General features: G+C 44.5%; 1 protein-coding gene across 4 annotated transcripts in view; it reads left to right on the top strand.

Annotated features, from left to right (window-relative positions):
- The window catches only part of CWC27 (CWC27 spliceosome associated cyclophilin), a 398,702-nt gene that overhangs the window by 162,480 nt on the left and 213,579 nt on the right, over positions 1-22,643 (top strand). For all 4 annotated transcript variants that reach the window (XM_029576322.1, XM_029576298.1, XM_029576314.1 and 1 more), the window contains exon 11: positions 14,166-14,269. In XM_029576322.1, the coding sequence (XP_029432182.1) occupies positions 14,166-14,269 (104 nt within the window). The remainder of the gene's footprint in view (positions 1-14,165; positions 14,270-22,643) is intronic.

Below are 22,643 nucleotides of genomic sequence, written 5' to 3'. Positions count from 1 at the left end.
ATTTCAAGTATTAAAACCTTCTGTAGCAAACAGTTAAGTACTTGTTTGCACAAGGATGATCATACTTGATTTAAGGAAATGTGCTATAAACTCAATCTTCTTTTAGTGCTTAAATTGTTAATGTGCGCAGATAGGGAGCATAACTTTAAAACAAGCACTTGCATGCCCATATATGCGGCTATATGGACACGCACATGCATGTACATGTATTTTATATCATAAGCACAAATGTGTGCACACTATATAAAATAATGCGTAAATCTACCCAACAACATGTTCCCATATCAAAAATATATGTGGCATGTATTTTAAACATAGATATGGTGGCTGAAAAGGACCAGTGGTCCATCCAGTCTTCCCAGCAAGCTTATGGTAGTTTCTGCCATGCCATACAAGTCACCCTCGTAACTTATCAGTTTTTCAGACCGTCAGAGTCGGTGCCCTTGTTGGTTGCTGTTTGAGTCCAAATTACCGGTTACCTTTTGCTGTGAAGCAGAGAGCAATGTTGGAGTTGCATCAAGAGTTACTTCCCTTAACCGCCGCATCAGCAAGCAAGTTACCCCCCATGCACTCTTTTCTTCATTCCCATCCTCTAGCCTTTAGGGATCCACAGTGTTTATCCCATGCTCCTTTGAAATCTTTCACTGCTTTTGTCTTCACCACCTACTCTGGAAGGGCATTCCAGGCATCCATCACCTCTCTGTGAAGAAATATTTCCTGAGTTCTGAGTTGGTTCTGAGTTTTGTCCTCCCAGAATTTCATTTCGTGACCCCTGCTTCTACTGATTCCTTTGCAACAGAAAAGGTTTGTTGTTGATTGTACATCATTAAACCTTTTCAGGTAGCTGAAGGTCTGTGTCATATCTCCCCTGTACTTCCTTTCCTCCAAGGTATACATATTTAGGTCCTTCAACCTCTCCTCTTAAGTCATTTCATGGAGACCACCCACCATTTTGGTCCCCCTTCTTTGGACTGCCTCCATCCTGTCTGTCCCTTTTGAGATCTGAACACAGTACTCCAGGTGAGGCCTCACCAGGGACCTGTACAAGGGGATTATTACCTCCTTTTTCTTACTAGTTGTTCTTCTCTCTGTGCAGCCCAGCATTCTTCTGGCTTTAGTTATCACCTTGTCACATTGCTTTGCCATCTTCAGATCACTAGACACTATCACCCCAAGGTCCCTTTCTTGTTTCATGCACAACAGCCCTTCATCTCCCCCTCCCCCCATCACATACAGCTCTTTTGGATTACTGCACCCCAGATGCATGACTCTGTACTTCTTGGTATTGAATCCTAGCTGCCATATCTTTAACCACTATTCAGGCTTCCTTAAATCATGTCTCATTCTCTCTACTCCTTCCGATGTGTCCACTCTGTTGCAGATCTTAGTGTCATCCGCAAATAGACTATCTTTACCTTCTATCCCTTCCGCAGTGTCGCTCACAAAGATATTGGTCCTAACACTGAGTTTGTGGCACTCCGCTTAACACTGCTCTCTTCAGAGTAGGTTCCATTTACCATCACATGCTGTCTTCTCTCTGTCATCCTGTTTGTGATACTTGCCACCACCTTGGTGCTTACTCCCAAGCTTCATTTTATTCACAAGCCTCCTAAGTGGGACCTTATCAAAAGCTTTGCTGAAAACCAAGTAGATCACATTGAGCACTCTTGCTCGATTCAACTCTTTAGTCACCCAATCAAAAAAAATCAATCAGATTTGTCTGAAAGGACCTTCCCCTATTGAATCCATGTTGCTTCTTGTCTAGCAATTCTCTTGACTGCAGGTATTTCACTAACCTTTTCTTCAGCAGACTCTCCATTAATTTTCCCACCACTGAGGTGAGGCTAACTGGCCTGTAGTTTCCAGCTTCCTCTCTGTTACCACTCTTGTGGAGCAGGGGCACTACTCCTGTTTCCAGGGATCTATTGAACAGGTCAAGCAGTAGACCCGCCAGCACATCTCTGAGCTCCCTCAGTATCCTGGGATGAACCTCATCCGCCTCATGGCCTTGTCCACTTTCAGTTTTCCTAGCTCATCTCATACATACTCTTCTGTAAATGGAGTTTCATCTACCCCAACTCCATCTACAGTCTTGTTAACCAGCAACGGTCCTTCCCCAGGGTCGTCTTTAGTGAACACTGAACCAAATTATTTGTTTAATATTTCCACCATTTCTTCATCTCTCTCCACACACTGGTCATTGTCACCTTTCAATTTCATTTCGGACCTTTCTCTCTTCTCCGATATATCTGAGAAATATTTTGTCTCCTCTCTTTACCTCTTTGGCAGTCCTTTCTTCTGCCTGACGTTCAGCTTTCTCGATTGATTGATTGATTTATTTAAGCATTTTTTATATACCGAAATACGTTGGGAACATCATCTCTGTTTACAGTTAACTTAATACAGCAAGAAGCTTTACAGAGAACACATATCAAAAAGTATCAACAGGAAACAAGTTATAGTATTGGTTAACTGAATATGAGGGAAGTATTTACAAGAAATTTACAAGAACTTTACGAATTACAGGGGGGGGGGGAGGAAGGGGGAAGATTTCCTTCTTCTTCTCCCTCAGTTTCACTAGATATTTATTTATTTATTTATTTAAGTTTTTTTATATACCAACATTCAAGACGATAGTCCCATCATGCAGGTTCACAAGAAACAGGGGTGCAATTAAAATAAACTTTACAATTTGAACAATAGTGCAGAAAAGCAGTTACATGTAACAGGGAAACAATAACTTGGAGTAAGAAGGAAAATGAAGATCGGATAATTATATATATATATAATAACATTATAAGGGGTGGCTATTAATGCTATTACTAGCGAAGTATGTTGATTGAAGGGAGTTAAGTAATGTTGGAGTTAGGAAAGGCCTGCGTGAACAGCCACGTCTTGAGTCTTTTCTTGAATGTTGAGATGCTGGGTTCCATTCTAAGATCCGGGGGAATGGAGTTCCATAAAGTTGGACCAGCTGTGGAGAAGGCCCGATCTCTAAGCGTGATGTGTCTGGTAGTTTTGGCTGGAGGTATTCCTCATTTTGAGATCCTTTATATTTCTTGAATGCTGTTTTTTTGCTTTTATTTTATCAGCCACCTCCTTTGAGAACCAGATCAGTTTCTTATTTCTCTTACTTTTCTTTACTTTTCTAACATATAGATTTGTTGCCTTTGTAATTACTCCTTTTAGTTTGGCCCACTGTTGTTCCACCTCTCCCATTTTCTCCCAGTCTTCTAGTTCTACCTCCAGGTACATCCCATTTCGACAGTCAGTTTTTTTTAAATTCAAAACACGGGTCTTTGTGTAACTTCTCTGCATCCTGTTAGTGATATCTAACCATACCATTTCATGATCACTAGTGCTGAGGTCGGCACCCACCTGGACATTAGAAACATTATCCTCATTATTGAGCACTAAGTTGAGTATCACGTCTTTCCTCATGGGTTCCATTACCATTTGTTTCAACTGAGCCCCTTGCAGAGCATCCACTACCTCTCTACTTCTGGTAGATTCCGCAGAAGGGATTTTCCAATCTTCATCCGACAGATTAAAATCTCCAACAATCAACACTTCTCCCTTCTTTCCCATCTTCTGGATGTCTTTTACCAGATCTGTCTAGTTCTTCCGTTTGATTCAGAGGCTTGTAAACCACTCCAGTAAATTTGGGTATACCATCATCTCTTTTTAGCACGGCCCATAGTGCTGTTTCTCTACCCCACATTCCTTGCAGTTCAGTTGTTTGGATATTGTTTTTGACATAAAAAGCTACTCCTCCTCCTTTTCTGACTTCTCTGTCCTTATGCTTATCCGACTATATTTATTAGCCAAATAAGTAGCGGTTCTTGAGACTTAACTGGCTAAGTGCCAGCAAAGCCTTCCAAAATCAACACCTTAATGTCTTTTTACATTTCTGTTATATGTTTACTCTGATCATCTAATATTGTTTGCTTGTTTGTTTTTTAACACAAATTCCATGCTGCCTGCAAGCATTCTTTTCTTCTGACTATAACTGCTATTCTATAAAGAGAACTTCCCAATAATTACACAAAATACTTTTCTGTCCCTTCAGAAAGTTTTCCATTAATCCATATATTACTATAAACAAAAAATAATGGAAGAACTTGGTCTCCAGTTATTTAAAAGTTTCCTAGTAGTATAAGAGCTTTATAAAAGCTGTAAAGCTTATGATTAGATTTGCCTACCTAATATGAAAAGTCACATGATTCATTTGCATGGCTGTATTAGGCTGATAAATTTGGAGGGCAATAATTAACTAATTTTCCTTTATCATACTTATAACTTTTATCATAGTTACTGTACAGAATTTCACCGTATCATCTTGATGAAAAACACATTACATAACTAATATTTTGCAAAGGATCCTTAATTATATTTAACTGGTCGAAGTCCAGTACTGCTATACAGATGCCAATGATTTCAGCAAGTGACAATAATTAAATAAATTGTGTCCTGACTAGTGGATGATTCAAAACAAAGGGGATGCCACAAAGAAGCCTTTATCAATTCTCTATTGATGGAGACGTGAAAAACTGCCCAAAGACAACTATTGTTACAGTGTGAGATGTATTTGGGCATTTATCTTAAATCCAGTAGCTTTCCTGTGCTAAAGAACCAGGGAAAACGGCAGCAAGTAAAGATGGAATTTTCAACCCATCTAAAAATATCTACTAAATAACTGGCAGAATTTTAATCTGATTGAAGCAAACAGTATATATAAATACTGAAAATTCTTGTACCAGCTTTATTTCATATTCATTCAAAAACTCATTGACACTATTCCATGCCCCTGATACAGGAAACTCACCCAAAGATGAGATTGGTGCAATGGACTCTCTACCTAGGTAACATCAAGCTAGGTGGAGAGAACACTGCACCAATCTCATCTTTGGGTGAGTTTCCTCTCTCCGAAGGTCATCAAATCTTCACAAGAGACCACTGTTCTGTTCGTACGTTTCACGTTGAATGTCAAAGTGGCCCCTAACCCCCTAAACCTCACCTCGGGTTACTAGGTGGGCCTCCCATAGGGATATAAATACCTATCTAGGGAGAGGGCATTATGGCTAGTCTCTCTCTCTCTCTTCCTCTCCCCCACCCCCCCCCCCCCCCAATCTGAGCTCCCTGGGACCATTAAAAATGATCCCCCAGTGGTTGTATGCAGGAAATACACAGGTCTGGCACGTATCGCAAAGTGTGAAAACGTTATCGCAATTTGCGCTAACTTAGCTCTTCGCATAGGTATTAGTGCAAATTGTGATAAACTGTCTATTAGCATAAAACACTCCCCTTTTGCTATCGCATGCGATACTTTTCGCATTTTGATAAATCTAGGCCTACGATTGTACCTGAGGCAATGGAGGATGAAGTGACTTGCCCAAGGTGTTATGATCCCCCCTGTTGCTGCGCTACAGGAGGTATCTTACCTTTCCTCCAGAGGCCGCTCCGAAGCCAGGGCCTCGCCTGTGCACCATCCAGGACTTGCTCCAGGGCCTGGGAGGCCTAGCTGTTCCTGAGGCCTGCCTGTGGCTTGTTCGGCTGTTTGGACTTCCTGTCTGGCCACGCCCTTCTCCCTAGGGGCCGGCCCGCAGCTCTCTACCCCAGTTATAGGGCCAGCAAGGGGCGGTCCTGGCAAACTCCTCTCAGGGAGTTGCCTACAACCTGCAGTATAAAAGGACTCTCATTTCACTTGCTACTGGCCTTCGGATTAGCTTACACATTGCTGTGTTCTGTCTGCTGATCCAGGTCCACCATGGTCTCCTGTGTATTGATGGCTTCGTGGTCAGTGTCTTCTTGTTCCTTGTTTCCAGTCCTGATGTCTGCCTTCGGATTGGGTTCTACAGTTGCCTCTAACCTCTCCCGATCCAGGTCCTCCGTGGTCTGCCTTGCTTTGATGGCTCCTTGTCCTGTCTTGCCTTGATGTCTGTTCCTGACCTTGCCTTGATGTGTTACCTGATGTCTGTTCCGGATCCTGTGTTAGATCCAGTTCCTGATTTTCCCAGATGATCCTGCTTCAGGCTGCCGGTGTGCAGCGAACCCTGACACAAGGTCACAGAGAGCTGTAGTGGGATGTGAACTGTGGTTTCCCTGAATCGCAGCCACTGGGCTACTTCTCCACTCATATGAAATGTTGGGAATAATTATGTAAAAGGGATCAATGTCCATCTGTCTGTAGGTACAATGACTCCAAAAAAAGGACTGGAAATTCACCATAATTTGGCACATAGGAAGAAAATGTGAATATCTCAGATAAGGTCAAAAACCAGAAACATTGGATCAATATTTTCAGAGAACTAAGCATGTAAAAAAAAAAAAAGAAAAAATCCTCATTGCTTTCTATGAGAAGCTGTTAGAAATTATTTGAACTGTTTTGAATGCTGACCAGTGCTCCATTGCAATACTCCTTCCCCTATCCTGCACCATTCCAGTGCTTTGGGATAGAGCAATACATGCAGAGGCAGACAGGGAAAATAACTGAAACAGCTGGCAAAGGATGGCACAAACAGTCATATCAAAAGTACACACACATTCCCAGCAACATTTCTAACTTTTGTCATCGCCTTATCTGCTCTCCAGACTTACATACTCACAAATTGATTTGTGCACATAAATCTTCCCTTCCTTTCTTTTTGTTATTAAAATGTTGCTGTGATTTGTACAAGATAGCTCGAGCGCGTGCCTGTGGATGTAGGTGCATGCTTTTGCCAGTGAGCCTCACAGTTCCAGTCATACTTCTTTTCCTTTACTGTTAGTACATAAGAGCTTAAGAAATTGTCATAATGGGTCGGACCAAGGGTCCATCAGGCCCAGCATCCTGATTCCAACAGTGGCCAATGCAAGCTAAAAGTACCTGGCAAGTGCACAAACACTAAGAAGATCCCATGCTACTGATGGTCATTAGTAGCAGTGGCTATTCCATAAGCTTGATTAATAGCAGTTAATGCACTTCTCTAATAACTTATTCACACCTTTTTTTAAACCCAACTACACTAACTGCACTGACAACATCCTCTTGTAACAAATTCCAGAGCTTAATTGTGCGCTGAGTGAAAAAGAATTTTCTCCGATTTAGTTTTAAATGTGCTACTTGCTAACTTCATGGAGTGCCCCCTAGTCCTCCTATTATCCTAAAGAGTAAATAACCGATTCACATTTAGTTGTTCTAGACCTCTCATGATTTGAAAGACCTCTATCATATCCCCCCTCAGCCGTCTCTTCTCCAAGCTGAATAGCCCTAACCTCTTTAGTCGTTCCTCATAGGGAGCAGTTCCATCCCCTTTATCATTTTGGTCGCCCTTCTCTGTACCTTCTCCAACGCAACTATATTTTTCTTGAGATGCGGCGGCCAGAATTAAACACAGTATTCAAGGTGCTGTCTCACCATGGAGCGATATAGAAGCATTATGACATCCTCCGTTTTATTCACCATTCCTTCCTAATAATTCCTAACATTCTGTTTGCTTTTTTGACTGCCACAGCACACTGAGCCGACAGTTTCAAAGTATTATCCACTATGATGCCTAAATCTCTTTCCTGGGTGGTAGCTCCTAATATGGAACTAACATTGTGTAACTACAGCATGGGTCATTTTCCCTATATGCATCACTTTGCACTTCCACATTAAATTTCATCTGCCATTTGGATGCCAAATTTTCCAGTCTCGCAAGATCCTCCTGCAATTTATCACAATCTGTTTGTGATTTAACTACTGTGAATTATTTTGTATCATCTGCAGATTTGATTACCTCACTCGTCATTTTCCTTTCCAGATCATTTATAAATATATTGAAAAGCACAGATCCTAGTATAGATCCTTGAGGCACTCCACTGTTTACCCTTTTCCTCTGAGAAGATTGTCCATTTAATCCTACTCTGTTTCTTGTCTTTTAACCAATTTGTAATCCACAAAAGGACATCTAGCCCCAGAAAGATCTCAACCAATTGGATGTTAAAATAAGAAAACTCCTCCTTGCCTGCCAAATAATCTATAAGAACCAGTATATTTCAAGGCACTGTTCCAAGAGCTGGAGGAGGTATGAGCCTTATAGAAAGAGTATATATACAAAGCAACTTTCAGGCATTGTTAAATGCATCAACATACCCCAATACCCAAAACGTGCTGAAGTATGACCGTGAATGGCCACAAACACTCTCCATCTTAAAAATGTTATAAACTTTCAAATAGAAGGAATGAGTGAGAATCCATGAAGCACACACATGGAAATCAGTAACAGAATTTGAAAAACAATTGATACATTTCTTTAAAAAGTATACCAGCCAGGAAGGAAAAACAATTGGCAAAAGCACAAATGTTGTAGGAAATACAAACAGTTAATTTAGCAATCATATGTAGATCAAAATCTGATACAGGAATAGCTAAGGAGAGGTAAACTTAAATCTAAAGATGAGAGATTGATAATTGCAGCATTGGACAGTGGATTATGGACACGGCTCACAGCCAGCTTAGAAAAAAGACAGGTAAAACCGAGAGATGTAGATTTTGTAGCACAAAGCTGGTAACAATTATATTATTATCCCTGGGTATGATGTGCTGTTATCAGAAGGCCTATATACAGAAAAGCACAATAAGGTAGTTCATCCACTGGAAGCTATATAAATATGACATCACTGTACCAGAAAAACTCTGGGATTATGACCCTGACAGAATTGCAGAGAATGAAAAAGTTGTGATCATCTGGGACATTGCCATGTCAGCCCATAAAAAGCTTGATGCAAGAAAACAGGCATTGTGAGAAAAGAGAACAATATTGCTAACAGTACAGAATAGCTTAGTAATGACATTTCTATGTGTTGTGTGAAAGAAGATTATCATGTACAGAGCAAAGTACTCAAAGACCAAGGAATTGTCCCAATTAATAGAACTTCCAAGTGTTCCTTATGTTGCCTGCACTTATTATACCAAGAGGCTCTCTTTGACACAGTGCAATTATGAAAAAGTTCATTAGTACTTAATCTGGAAGACCGAAATCATACCCTGGCTTATGAGTGAGGTTCTCAAGCCTTTTTGGAAATGCTACCCTGCAAGGAAAATTGCATTCGGATGACAATGAGAGAAATGCATCTTGGCTTACTTCCTGGGAGCACTAGAAAAAAAAAAAAAGGTAGAATGGCTGAAAGCAGTCAGATTTCAAGACAAAAGCAGAATAACTTTAAAAATTAACAGAAAAAAAGTTTGCATGTTTCAATAAAGTAAGTAACACAATATGTAAAATCATTAACAGGTTCTATTGACCGATATCGCCCCAAATATTGTGAATAGGTGATGCTGCAAAAAAAAGTCTCCCAATTGTTTTGCATGGTTACCATGAACAACCCCCCCCCCCCCCCCCCCCCCCCGATTATATCCAGAGTCCCTATTTCCTGTGGTGGCTCAGGAGTAGTTTTTGTGGCAAAGATTTTTGATTCAGCAATTCTTTGGAACAATTGCATTAATTTGCTAATAATGTATGTTGTTTGGAAATTTTGCAGTTTATCCCAAAAAATAAATCAGGTGCAACACAAGGTAATATATTGAACTGGATTGCATGCAATGCAGTAAATTACCGTAGTAACCAGCAGCACAGCTTACAAAAAAACTTTGCGACCTGCATTACTCTGGGAAAGTTAGCTACTCCATAGAAGTGTAGCTAACTTTCTTCCAGGAACATTGGCAGGCTAATGCACCTGGTGATGCTCCCAGGGAGACAGAATTAAAAAGATCACAAGGTCCTGTAAATACCCCCCTCTGCCCCAACAATAAAACCTGGTGCCCTCCCCCCCCCCCTTTGCCCTTTCCCAGACACCTGACTCTTAAATGGGGGGAGGGGAGATATCAGACAATTAAGCCCTGCTCCCTCACTTTCTAATCCACCCTGTTGCCAAAGATTTCAAACCCCTCTTTCTCCATTTTCTTCTAACTTCTTTCACTGCAGTCTCTTTTCATCCTAAAGGTACCTTTCCTCTTGCCTGCTTCCACCCATCTAATATTTGTTTGTCTTCTTTCCAGACTATCTTCCTCCTTCCTATAGTTATTCCTCTTTCCTATAGTTATTCCTCCTTCCAGTCTCTCATCACTCTATATCCCAGTCCCACACATGCCTTTTCCTTTCTTATAGCTTCATCACCCAACCTTTTCTGTTCCTCCTCACCCTGTTCCTTTCCCTCTCTTCCCATCTTTTCTCTCTCCCTTCATTTTCTCTCTCCTGTACATTCTTTCTCTTTCCCTTTTTGTTTCCATCCTCTTTCTGTCTTCCTTTCCCCTCCCTCCATACCCATCCTCAGTCTCTTCTTTTCCCTCTTCTTTTTCCTCCTCTTCTCTCACATGGCCAATATTCTACTCTCCCGCTCCTCTCTAGACTGAGATAATCTCCCAGCCAATCAGGAAGAAAAGAGCAACACTTAATGCCACATCTGCCGCCTCCTGCCACTTTGGCCAAACTCGATTGGGACCCTGTAGTGTTTGTGGCTCAAATCACCAGTTGGGCCCAGGCTGGAGGAGGAGGAAGACCCATCATGAAGCATCACCACACTCCTCTTCCTGCCTCTTAATTGCCATGTGGGGGGAAGATAACGAGCTGGAACACTACGCACCCAACCAGTTTCCACTTCCTCTTGGTTTCCTTTGATTCTGCTGGGACTGGGGAATTTGCAAGGGCCAGATTTTGCTACCCTTGTAATGACCATGTTTCAGGTATTAATGAGAGGCTAAAAGTCCTGATTATACCACTTTAGTAGATTAACCTAATAGTATGTAACTATCTTATAGGCAATATATGTCCTTCATGAGGTCAAGTGAAGAGAACTTTATTCTCAAGCTAGTCAAAAGTAGTATTGGGTTAATATACAGGCCGATTCAGTAAAGTCCACGGGAGAGCGGACGAACGCCCGCTCTCCCGGCGCGCACGATTCTGTATTTAAATTAGGTGATGCGGTAAAAACGGGGAAAAGGAGGCGCTAGGAACACTAGTGCGTCCCTAGCGCCTCCTTTTTGACAGGAGCGGCGGCTGTCAGCGGGTTTGACAGCCGATGCTCAATTTTGCCGGCATCTGTTCTCGAGCCCGCTGACAGCCACGGGCTCGGAAACCGGACCCCGCAAAATTGAGCATCCGGTTTTCGGCCCAACAGCCGCGGGCCGAATTCAAAATTTTTTATTTTTCTTTTTTTTTACTTTTCGGGTCCTCCGACTTAATATCGCTATGATATTAAGTCGGAGGGTGCACAGAAAAGCAGTTTTTACTGCTTTTCTGTGCACTTTCCCGGTGCCGGAAGAAATTAGCGCCGACCCAAAGGTCAGCGCTAATTTCTGAAAGTAAAATGTGCGGCTTGGCTGCACATTTTACTTTCTGTATCCCGTGCGCATACCTAATAGGGCCATCAACATGCATTTGCATGTTGAGGGCCCTATTAGGTGTTGCGGGTTGGACGTGCGTTTTCCTCCCCTTACTGAATAAGGAGTAAGGGAAAACGCGCATCCAAGGCCGGTATAGTACAGTACAGTACAGTTTTTGTTACAGACAATCAGGCCGATACAGTACAGTGCGCTCCGTCGGAGCGCACTGTACTGTATCGGCCTGATTGTCAGTAACAAAAACTGAAGAATTGCCATACTGGGTAATTCAAATGGTCCTCAAAGACCAGAATCTATGGAGTCCAACTGTGCCCAGTCCAGGTGGCTTCAAAGAAATATCCAGCAGTTATTATGAGGAGGTCCTTTTTATAAGGATACTTATTCCATGCTTTAACAGTATCGTTTGGAGAGAACCTCATTCCAAACCATGTGCTTCTCCACAACTGTCAACTTTTCCACAGGATTTAGTTTCAAAATTTCTCTATTTCCTTTATAATTGTTAGACTCCACCTTAGCCAGAATGGCATCTATCTCATTAGTGTAGGTTCCCCCTTCTTCCAAAAGGTTTCCTAATGGAACGCTCCTGCTTCATTGTCTCATCCATGTAGTGAGGTACTAGAGCTTAGCTGGTTTCTAGAGTTCTGCTTGTAAAACTAGGAACCTTTGCGAATGCCACCTTAAATATTCTGGACTTTAGTCTCCTACCTAGAATCTTAAATGTGACATGCAGAACTTCCCTCCTACACTTTCCTATGTCATTGGTAGCCAAGGTACATGACAACTGACTCCTGCCGAGCACTCTCCAAAATCCTAGCAATGTGAAGAATGAGGTTCACTACCAATGCATCAGGCAGGCAAGTTACCATGTGAATAACTTAGCCTCTCCTAACCAAGCGATCTACTTTCCTATCGACTGAATTGCCAGAGAACCATAGCATTCCATGAAGTTAGCAAGTAGCACATTTAAGACTAATTGGAGAAAATTATTTTTCACTCCACGCACAATAAAGCTCTGGAATTTGTTGCCAGAGGATGTGGTTAGTGCAGTTAGAGTAGCTGGGTTCAAAAAAGGTTTGGATAAGTTCTTGGAGGAGAAGTCCATTAATGGCTATTAATCAATTTACTTAGGGAATAGCCACTGCTATTAATTGTATCAGTAGCATGGGTTCTTCTTAGTGTTTGGGTAATTGCCAGGTTCTTGTGGCCTGGTTTGGCCTCTGTTGGAAACAGGATGCTGGGCTTGATGGACCCTTGGTCTGACCCAGCATGGCAAGTTCTTATGTTCTGTCCTATTCCCATCTTTCTGGGCACACATCCCTGGAGAGACCTCTTTGGTGTGAGAAAATAATATATTATCTGGCTATGTGATTACAAATTGATGCTTTCCTTCCTGAATCTTGCTTTTCTAAAGTAGTGGAGGCTGCCAAGAGGTAGACCTGCACCACTGTATCTCTGAAGGACTTTTTGTATGTATCTGACTCATCTCCTTTAATTCTAACAACTCTGATCTCCAGAGACTGCTCATTTTTTGAGATAGTTGCTCTTTCTACATGTTAAACACATATTACTTCTCCCAAACAGAAGAAAATTATACGTCACACTCAGCACAAAAACCTCGACAGTTTCCATCCTGCTGCTGAAATGCTATCTTTCTCTTTTTATCTTTAAAGGGAAGGGGAATGTTTAAACATGGGGGCCTTAGATACTAGGGATTTATTAAAAAGGATTTAATGCTACTAGCCTCCCAAGTTTGTGATATTAAGGTATTACAACCTAGAGGAAAGCTCCTGAGTCTCCTCCCTCGTAACCTAATTCTCATGATAACCTGCAACAGCTTACTCTGCCAGTGTTCCACTAGCTTTTAATTCAAATTAGCAATAAATAGACTCATTTTTTTAACCCTAGCCTTTAAATTCAAGCAAAACAACTTTACATTTCCCTGTAACCCTGTTTCTTAAATTTAATGCTAGGGAGCCCTAACCTTTCTTTTAACAATAGCTTTTAAAATTAAATCGTTCTCTGTCTAGCTTTTAATTTCAGCTAATGACACTTTACCTGTATTTTAATCTGGACTTTAAATTACAAGTTTAGAGAAATCTGCCTTACAATCCAACTCTTTTATTTAGAGCTAGCAATACTAACACTAAAAATCACCAATAGCTTGATGATCAAATGTGTAATGATAGAATAATAAAATATAGAAAAAGGGAAAATTTACGCAAGCTTGCTTCTCCTTATGGAGCTTGCCCTGCCAGTGTTTCACTGCACTAGAGATGCTCTCCACTTTACCTTTATTTAAGAGCCAAGCCTGAATCATAGAAGAAAATTATAGCAACAAACTCTTTAAGTACCTAAAATGTCAAGCTGATAGCTCACAAGAGTAATCAACTATATTTTTATAACATAGGACAGGAAATCTGCAAGGCGTATATCTCTAAGAAGCAATTTTTTTATGTTCTAAGTTTATTTACGAAGTGGTGTTTTATCATGCAATAGAAAACTAAATCAATAAAATAAATCAATGTAAGTTCTAGCCTTATTTTGTTTGTCTATGTTTGGAGTGCTTGAGGATAGACTTTTAGAAGGCTTGTTTTCCTCTTGTTTTAGCTAATGGGAAGACGAATTTTCAAGGTTCAAACTGACTTTTAAACAGAGTTCTTTATATCAAGTGAATATGAAATGAGTCACTGCATTCAATGTTTACATCTGAGATTTATTACCCATTAAATTAACCTCGGTCTTTCTCTTGAGTGACTTCACTTTCTCAGTAGTTTATGCACTCATGTAAATATTCTCTTTGCAGCGAAGAACTGCGGAAAGAAGTACGGCAATTGAAACGTGAGTTAATAGCAGCAAAACATAAAAAAGAAGAAAATGACACAATACAAACAGAAAAGAGAAATGAAGGTAAGGATGATAGAAGTGCACTTTTTATTTTTACAATAACAGGTTCTAGTAACTTTGGGTTTTTGCTTTGATGTCCGCTTAGAAAGATTGTATCCCTGATTTGCATAAGTGTAACTTCTGTGAGACAAAAGTATGGCTATAATACAGAAGAAGTTAGTAAAATCCAACTGTTAAACTGTATAACTTGCTGTATCACATAGACCAGATTACATAAACAACCAATAACCTTAAATATAGTCTTATATTGGAGCTTGTGTTGTGTCTATATAAAATATCTGTGGATCCATGAATTTGTTGGGATTAGCTGCCTAGCTTTATTACCCACACTATATATTTTTGTCAGCAATCTGATAATGTTAGAGATTTACACAAGGCTATTTGCCTTAGGTAATAAATATTTGTGTTTTAGGAATATAGTTTATACCAGGAGTTGTCACAACACCTTAGTGATTGTCAGGGAAAAAGATTTATTACTAGAAAAGAGTACAAAAAAATATACTTAGCAGATAACTAGAACATCAGCAGGACAATAACATTTCACAATAGCCTGGCCTTGCATCTGAAAATAGCTAAACATCCTGTCTGTCTCCAGATGGAAGCTAGGAGAAAAATCCCAAATCTCACTACTGTTACAGATGTTTCTGATCTGTCTGAGAGGTTTTTGGTGGTTACGGAAGCATTCTGTGCTGCAGGGAAGCACACACTGCTTGTCTCAGCACTTTGCTTGGTCAGGTGGGGGCTCATTTTGACCCATAAGGACCACAAGTCAAGTTCAGCCCTAGGCTAAAGTAGCAGGAAAGGGAGACTTCAATGCTGTGCTGTAGCCTCTGGAGAATCTGGATCACAGTGAGCCCAAATGCAGGGAGGTGTTGAGCATTGTACTCTGAGGAACCACATTCTTGATGGTAAAGAAGATCTTCATGGCGGAGCGCCTTTCTTCTTGCCTCACTGCTGTTTTAAGGGCTTAGATATGCAGTATTCAGGGAGCTAATGCATATGAAATTAGGTCCACTTTTAGAGGTGTGATTTGTTCCTTCTTCCCTGCTTAGGACAACTTCTTTGTCCTCTCTGTTGGGTCATATTCAGGCCAGAGTAACTTCGAATAGGACCCATGGCCGACACCTAATTAATAACTCTTTCATTGACGATTGGCTGGCTTGCTACTAGGTCCATAAATCTCATCTCTGGGGGCCCATGGGTGTCTGTTTTACACACACACCTACTCACAATCCTGCACATCTTCCATTGTCTTTGTGTTCTCTGCGTGTATACAGAAGATAGTCTTCTTTATTTGCAGCTGACTCTGTAAATGGTCTGTCTTTGCAGCACAGATAAGCCAGCACGTATGCTGCCTGATCAGAAAAGTTCATCACCTCTGCATATAGAGTGCAGAGAAAAAAAGGCTATGTCCAGTTTGTGCTGATGCCAAAGAATCCATTTTGGCTACATGTACAGTTAGTAAGATTCAGGGCTCATCCCTGCAGACTGAAAAGTGCAATAAATGATTTGCATTGTATTATGGTAATTGATTTTATATTGAACAGTAGACAATATATTTAAAATATTTCTTTCCCAGCTATCAACACTTCTAGGCAGGTTACAAAATGTAACACTCATAAAATTTAAGTAAGAAAGAGAGACAGACACAAAGCATAGCCATTAAGTGGCCTACTTTGCAAGATTGCCTGGAGAACACACACTACTTGCAATTCAGATCATGTAGTTTATGCCATCATTTGTCCTTGCCCAAAAGTGTATATAGGTCACACCAAATGATCCATAAGAACATCAAAGTTGTATAAGCACTGAAAAGATTAGTGTGCCCATAATTAACATGGGCAGCTTGCACTTCCGTGTCCGTCCCCCTGCCTCCCCCGTCCGTTTTACCGGACCCCAATATATTACACAAACTTCGTTTTGGTGAAAACAAGGCCGCAGCATTTATTAATTTCATTAACACAAATTAACATATTATAATTTCCGGCACCCGAGCCGTCAGTGTTCACCGATCATGTAATCCGGGCTTCCAAACAGGCGTCCGCCGTGTTAAGCCAGTCCGCCACCATCTTTCGGCCCCCCGCCGTGCCATAGCCAGGGGGCCATTCCTCCGGGCTGCCCACGCCCAACACACGCCCCTTTTCTTTCCCGAGGACTTCCGGTCCGCCCCGACCTTGTCCTCGAAGTCCCCCTCCACCTTCCGGCTCGGGTACCCCCGCCACCAGCCCGGGACAGTGCCAACTTGTCCCGGGCCCCCCCCATTGCTGCGGCCCACCCAAACTTCCCCTATCTCACACCAAAACCCGCTCTAACGCTTCCTGTATGGCGTTGTTAAAGATATCGTAGCCAATGTCAGACAGGTGTATCTGATCTGTCCGATATAAGCCCGCGCATGGCTCGTCTGCCCATTCGTGCCTAATTGGATGTATGCCATTTTGCTGAGCCCATAACCCCACCTGTCTATTAATTTTCTTTCTGCCCCTTCCCCATAGCTTGCTGCCCTGCCATTTTATCCTTGGTATGATGTCCGACCATATGAGAATAGCTCCTGGCGCCATTTCTTTGATCGCTGCTAAATCACCTTTTATCCTGTCGATTAACTGTTTGGCTGTATGGTCCCCCATATCGTTTCCCCCCAGGTGTATGACTATCGCGTCCGGTTGACGCAACAGTCCCAAGTTGCGATGCAGCTCTGTCAACAGCTGGGTCCACTTCATCCCTGACCTCCCCATCCATTTTAGCCTAACCCCTTTCGGGGCCAGGCCCAAATGTATGCCATATGTCCTTTCCTGCGCCCGCTTGGCTGCCCATCTCACGAAGGAGTGTCCCACTATCCATGCTACCTTCAACTGGCTCCATGCATCTGCGGGTGAAATTAACAGAATTAGTTCCCTGATTGCACAGAATCCGGCCTCACGTATCTCTTAACTATTGCGGATTGCCATCGCCCAATTTTCTGAATGGTTTCAATCGGCAACCCCGCTTGCGCCGCGCTAGTCGCCACCCCGATCCGGAACGAATGAGTTCCATATTCCCTCGGATCCAAACCTATGCGTTCTAATACCAGGCGTAACACCGCTGTAAACTGATACTTGGTCAGCGGGACTCCATCCCTGTGGACCAGAAAGTGGTCCCCCCCCTTAGGCCTGGCGCGCACGTAATTTCTTATGTTCCTTACCGGACAGGTTACCTGCGCCCCCGCCTTCACCAGCTGTATATCCACCCCTCTCGCCTTCTGATCGGTCTTGGATTTGTGTATCCGAAGCCTGACAGACCGTTCGTGCACCTGCACGTTGCCATATAATAGGCCGTTATTACCAGCATCATTCTTGGATGGTGCCACCAGCTCGCTCATCCTTAAGGCGGCGAAGAATGCCGTACAGAAGGCCGCCCTAAACAATGCTGCCTCCAATGGCTCGGTGCACACCTGCTGAACCGCATGCCACATTTTTACCAATACCTCGTGCGTTATGGGTCTCCTTTTATCCCCTTTCCATGACACCTCCCTGGCCAGCCTGTCAATAACTTTTTCACTATGAAGAAACTTAGCGGGTCCCCTAAGCCCTGTGCCTTCGTAAAGAAGGCGAAGCCCGCCAAGTGGTTTATCGTGGCCCCTCTGGACCAACCCGACTCCTTTGCCCATGCTATGAATTGGACCACTTGTTCCGCCCTCACTATCCCTACCGTACCACCTTGCCCCTGGAGAAACTCCTGCACCCTAGCGTAACCCCTGCAGTACGCTTTCCAGGTCGCCGGGGCCACCGACGCCCTCAGCAATCCCTGCCCGACCTTGCTCCAATCTGCCATAGGTGGTCCGGTATTGGGACTCCCTCCGCCTCTGCCTCCGGCACCTGTTGGCGAAAAAGATCCCACTTAGCCCTTGATAACGCATCTGCCACCTGATTCCGGACACCGGGTACGTGCTTCGCCCTTAATGTTAAATTCAACTGCAAGCTCTGCAACACCACCTCCCTAAGCAAATCTGCCACGCGCGTGCAGTGGGATGCCTGCCTGTTCAGTACCGTCACTACTGCCATGTTATCGCACCAGAAAACTATGCGTTTATTTTGCAATTTGTGCGCCCACACTGTGATTGCTACTAGTATGGGGAAAAGCTCCAGGAACGTTATGTTTTTCACCAAACCCCCATCCCTCCATCCCTGCGGCCATGGGGCCGCGCACCAAGCGCCCTGCCAATACGCCCCGAAGCCCCAACCTCCGGACGCGTCCGTGAATATACCTAAGTCCTGATTTGAAACCGGTTCTTCCTGCCACATTGATACGCCATTAAAATTGTCTAGAAAACGAAGCCACATTGCCATTTCCGCCCTGATGGGTTGTGTTATTCTGATATGGTGGTACGGGCGCCTTACTCCCTTTGTCGCGTCTGCTAACCGTCTCAGGAAAGCCCTCCCCATTGGTATGACTCGGGTCGCAAAATTTAGACTTCCGATTATGGATTGCATGTTGTTCAGGGTGATCTTTCTGGATGCCAATGTCTGTCGAAGCATGTTCCGTAGCTTGCGCACCTTCTCCACTGGTAATCTTGACGTCATAGCCTGGGTGTCTATCTCTATGCCCAAAAATGACAAGGTGGTCGCTGGACCCTCCGTCTTTTCTTGTGCCAACGGGACCCCGAACTCTTGTGCCAAGTCCTGAAATGTGGCTAGCAATTTCGCACAAGTGTTCCTGTTAACCGGGCCTATGAACAAAAAGTCGTCCAAGTAATGTACCACATTGCTGTTCCCTGCCCGCCTTTGTAATACCCAATGTAGAAATGTGCTGAACATTTCGAAATATGCGCAAGATACGGAACACCCCATCGGCATACATTTATCAAAATAATATCTGCCATTAAAATGAAAACCCAGGAGCGGGAAACTATCCGGATGCACGGGCAGCAGCCGAAATGCGGACTTTATGTCCGCCTTGGCCATTATTGCCCCTTGCCCGCATCGCCTTACCAGAGCAATGGCTGCATCGAAAGATGTGTATTGTACCTTACATGCAGCCTCTGGCAGGTGATCGTTAACCGAATCACCTGGAGGGTATGAGAGGTTCTGGATTAGCCGAAATTCACCTTGTTCCTTCTTAGGTACTACAGCCAATGGTGAAAAAATCATCTCCCGGAAGGGCGGGTCCACGAATGGACCTGCCATTCGGCCCATCTCAATTTCTTTCATAACCTTCAGGTGAACAATATCCGCATGTCTCCCTGCCGAGGCGGCATTCCCTAAGCTTGCGCTCCTGATGCGCCCTTGAAACGGTATCTTAAAGCCGTCGCGAAAACCCTCCCTAAGCCTGGCAGCCTCCTCCCGCTTGGGGTATGCTGCCAGCCATTCTTCCATCATTGCCAATTTCACCGGCGAGAATGCCTTCCCCACCGCCTCATTGCTTTCCGCCTCCGCCAATACTCCCCGCGGGCCAGTGACCCTTCCTGGTGCATTTGCTCGCCGGGTGTGGTGCGGCGCAGATGGAACATATGTGCTTAAATTTGCAGTCATTAAAGGTACATCCCGCCTTGTTAAACCTCCAACAGACTTTGCTATTGCTACCGTCTCCCCACACCTTGGCATTCCCGCCGTCGCCCCATGAACTACTCCCCGGCGTTGCCGCTCCGATGCCTATCTTTCCCGCTGCGTGGGATCCTCCTATATCGAGTACCTTACTGGTCATCTGCCGTAACCACAGGCCCACGTCCTGTGTTCCCCATGACAAGCCCCTATTACCCTCCATCTTATCCCTAAACTGCTCGTCGTAATTTAGCCAGCACCACCCTTGGTATTCCTTATAGGCCTCGAGTATCGCATCCGCATAGTTAAGCATGGGCGCATACTGGGATGGGTCCTCCCTTCCTATTACGCTAATCATTCTGAGGTAGGCTCTGGCCCAGTTAATGACATTCTTTGCCACCTTAACTTCCCCGCCATTCTTCTCATTCTTCTTTCCCTTCCTCTTCCTCTCCGATGCCCCTTTCCTGCCCTCTAAAATGGAGAAGATATCGATGTATTCCCTTTTTCTGATTCTGCTACGCAAATCTCTCGGGACACTTTCCCATAGGTCGGCTAACGGGGGTAACGCCGTTGCAACTGACGTGCCCGTGGTTGCCCGCTGACCCATCGCCGCGGACCTTTCCTCCGCTCCACTCCCCTCTGTCTCGTCCTCTGACGAGCTAGTGGAGGATTCGCTGTCGGGCCTCCTTCTCTTATTACCCTTTCTCTTTGTTGGTCCTTCCGTGTTCCGTTCTCCACCGCCTGTTCTCACTGTTGTCTCTGGTTGCGTCGCTACTGCTGGTTGTGTTTCTGGCGCTTGGCTCCCGCCCTCCTCGTCTGAGCTTGAGGCGCCTTCGCCAATGTCCATCCCTGCCGACGCTTTCGCTCTGCTCTTGTCCTGCACCGCGATTCGTTTTCCGTGTTGTTGCCCCTTCTTGGTCGTCCTCCCGGGCGTTTGCGCTGACCCGGCCGATTTCTGTGCTCCGGAGTCACTGTCCTGTGGAGCAGCTGCTCCGCCGACTACCGAGCCGTACCATGGCGGTGGTACCTGCCACCATGGGGGGTACATGTGTTGCTGCCATTGCTGTGAGCTGTATGTATTTCCGCCCTGGCCGCCTTGGGTCAATGGTTCCGGGGATGGGCCCGATGCACCCATCACTGGCATGGCCCCTGCACCCATCGCTGGCATGGCTCCTGCCCCCATCGCTGTCCACATGGGCCATCCCCACTGCGGCACTCCGCCCGTTCCCATTTCCCGCTGCGGCGTGAGACCTCCGGGGTTGACCTGACCCGCCGGGGCTGCATTATGCTGCTGCCGCCTGCCTCGACTCTTCTCCCCCCGGGCCGTCGCCGTCTGTCCTGCTCCCTTCTTGCTCCTGCTCGGCGGTCTCGGGATCTTCGGGGCTCCCCCTCTGCCCTTCCCTTCGCCAAGGGCAGGGTCCGCCTGCTTGCCGCGTGGCTTCACGGCCCGCCGCTGCCGTGCTCCCCCCCGTGCTCCTGCTGCTCCTCTGCCCGGCATGCTCGTGATTAATCCACACACGAAACTCCTTTAGCTTTATTATTGTTATTGTTATTTCTGTTGTACTCACTGTTTGCCGTCCGCGGGGGGGGGGGGGGGAGGGGGCGCTGGCCGAGTCCTTGTGTCACTGCTGGCTCCGTCCCGGGTCCTTGTACCGGCTGCCGACTGCCCTCTCGCTGCTTTCTCCAAGTATCCTCTCTGCTTCCGTCTCTCCTACTCACGTGGCCACAGCGTCTGGTTCCTGCTGCTTGGTGCTCTGCTCCTGCTGGCCAAAACTCACAGCACTGGAATCGGGGCTCGTGTCCTGCCTCCCCACGTGGTCGGTCCTCTCCGCGTGGTCCCCGGACTCACTCGCTACTGTAGGTCTCCCCCGGGTCTTCCACTGGCCTCCGCAAGCCCACCTTTCGCTCCGTTCGCGGGGTTTCTTTTTTTCCAATATAATAATCCTCCTTATGTATTATTGATTTGCATACATAAGTCACACAAGTGAGTGATTTTTGTAATTAAAATTTTATGCGCCATAACCCCAGGAGCCACTGTATTAAGAGTGATACCATATATGATGTTATGCCGCTGCGTTTACTTAATTCATATCACCTTCATAGCAGGATTTATAAATATTTATAATGGATTATGTGAGGAGCAGTGGATTTAAAGTAGGAAATCAGAGTTTCAAAACATAACAATAAAAAGTAATATGTAGCTGGCCAGTAGAGCACCAAGCCTCTAAAAACAGTAGGATGAGGAGGGATCAAATTGGAGCAAATCCTGATTTTTTTTTTTAATTTATTTTTGATTTATACTCTCTCTGGATTTGGGAGTTAGGTCTTTGAGGATTTCTTAATGTTATCCTATATTACTCATACAGTTATATTCTTTCAATTTTTTTCTCTTTATTATATAGTGTGAATGTTTTTGCTACAGGTGATTATAGGCTATTTTTTTGTAATGCTTTGTTAGTGTAACCTTCCCTATTTGCTTTATTACATGATGGAAGTCTATTATTGATTAAATATTTGGAAAAAAAACCTTCCACCCAAAAGATATAACTGAAAAGTTTGTCTATTCCTATTCCGCCCAGTCTCAAACCTCCCATTAATAGCCAAATTAATAGAGAAAGCAGTGCAGAAATAGGGAGGCTCGTGGCGACTGACAGAGCCCCCCCGTAACGGCGCGCCACCCGCGAGGTGTGGCGGCCGCCGGGGGGGGGGGGGAGCAGGGAGGTGAGGGGAGGAGGGGCGGGTCATCAGCGGCGACAGGCGCGCCGCCGATGACGCGCCACAGACGGGGGCGCCGCGTCATCGGCGGGCGACAGCGGTGCGGGCCTATGACGCGGCGCCCCCTTTAAAAGGGCCGCGAGGTAGAG

The sequence above is a fragment of the Rhinatrema bivittatum genome, chromosome 1, assembly GCF_901001135.1.
Source record: "Rhinatrema bivittatum chromosome 1, aRhiBiv1.1, whole genome shotgun sequence".
NCBI classification, from domain to species: domain Eukaryota; kingdom Metazoa; phylum Chordata; class Amphibia; order Gymnophiona; family Rhinatrematidae; genus Rhinatrema; species Rhinatrema bivittatum.
This window is presented reverse-complemented; position numbering and strand designations above follow the sequence as displayed.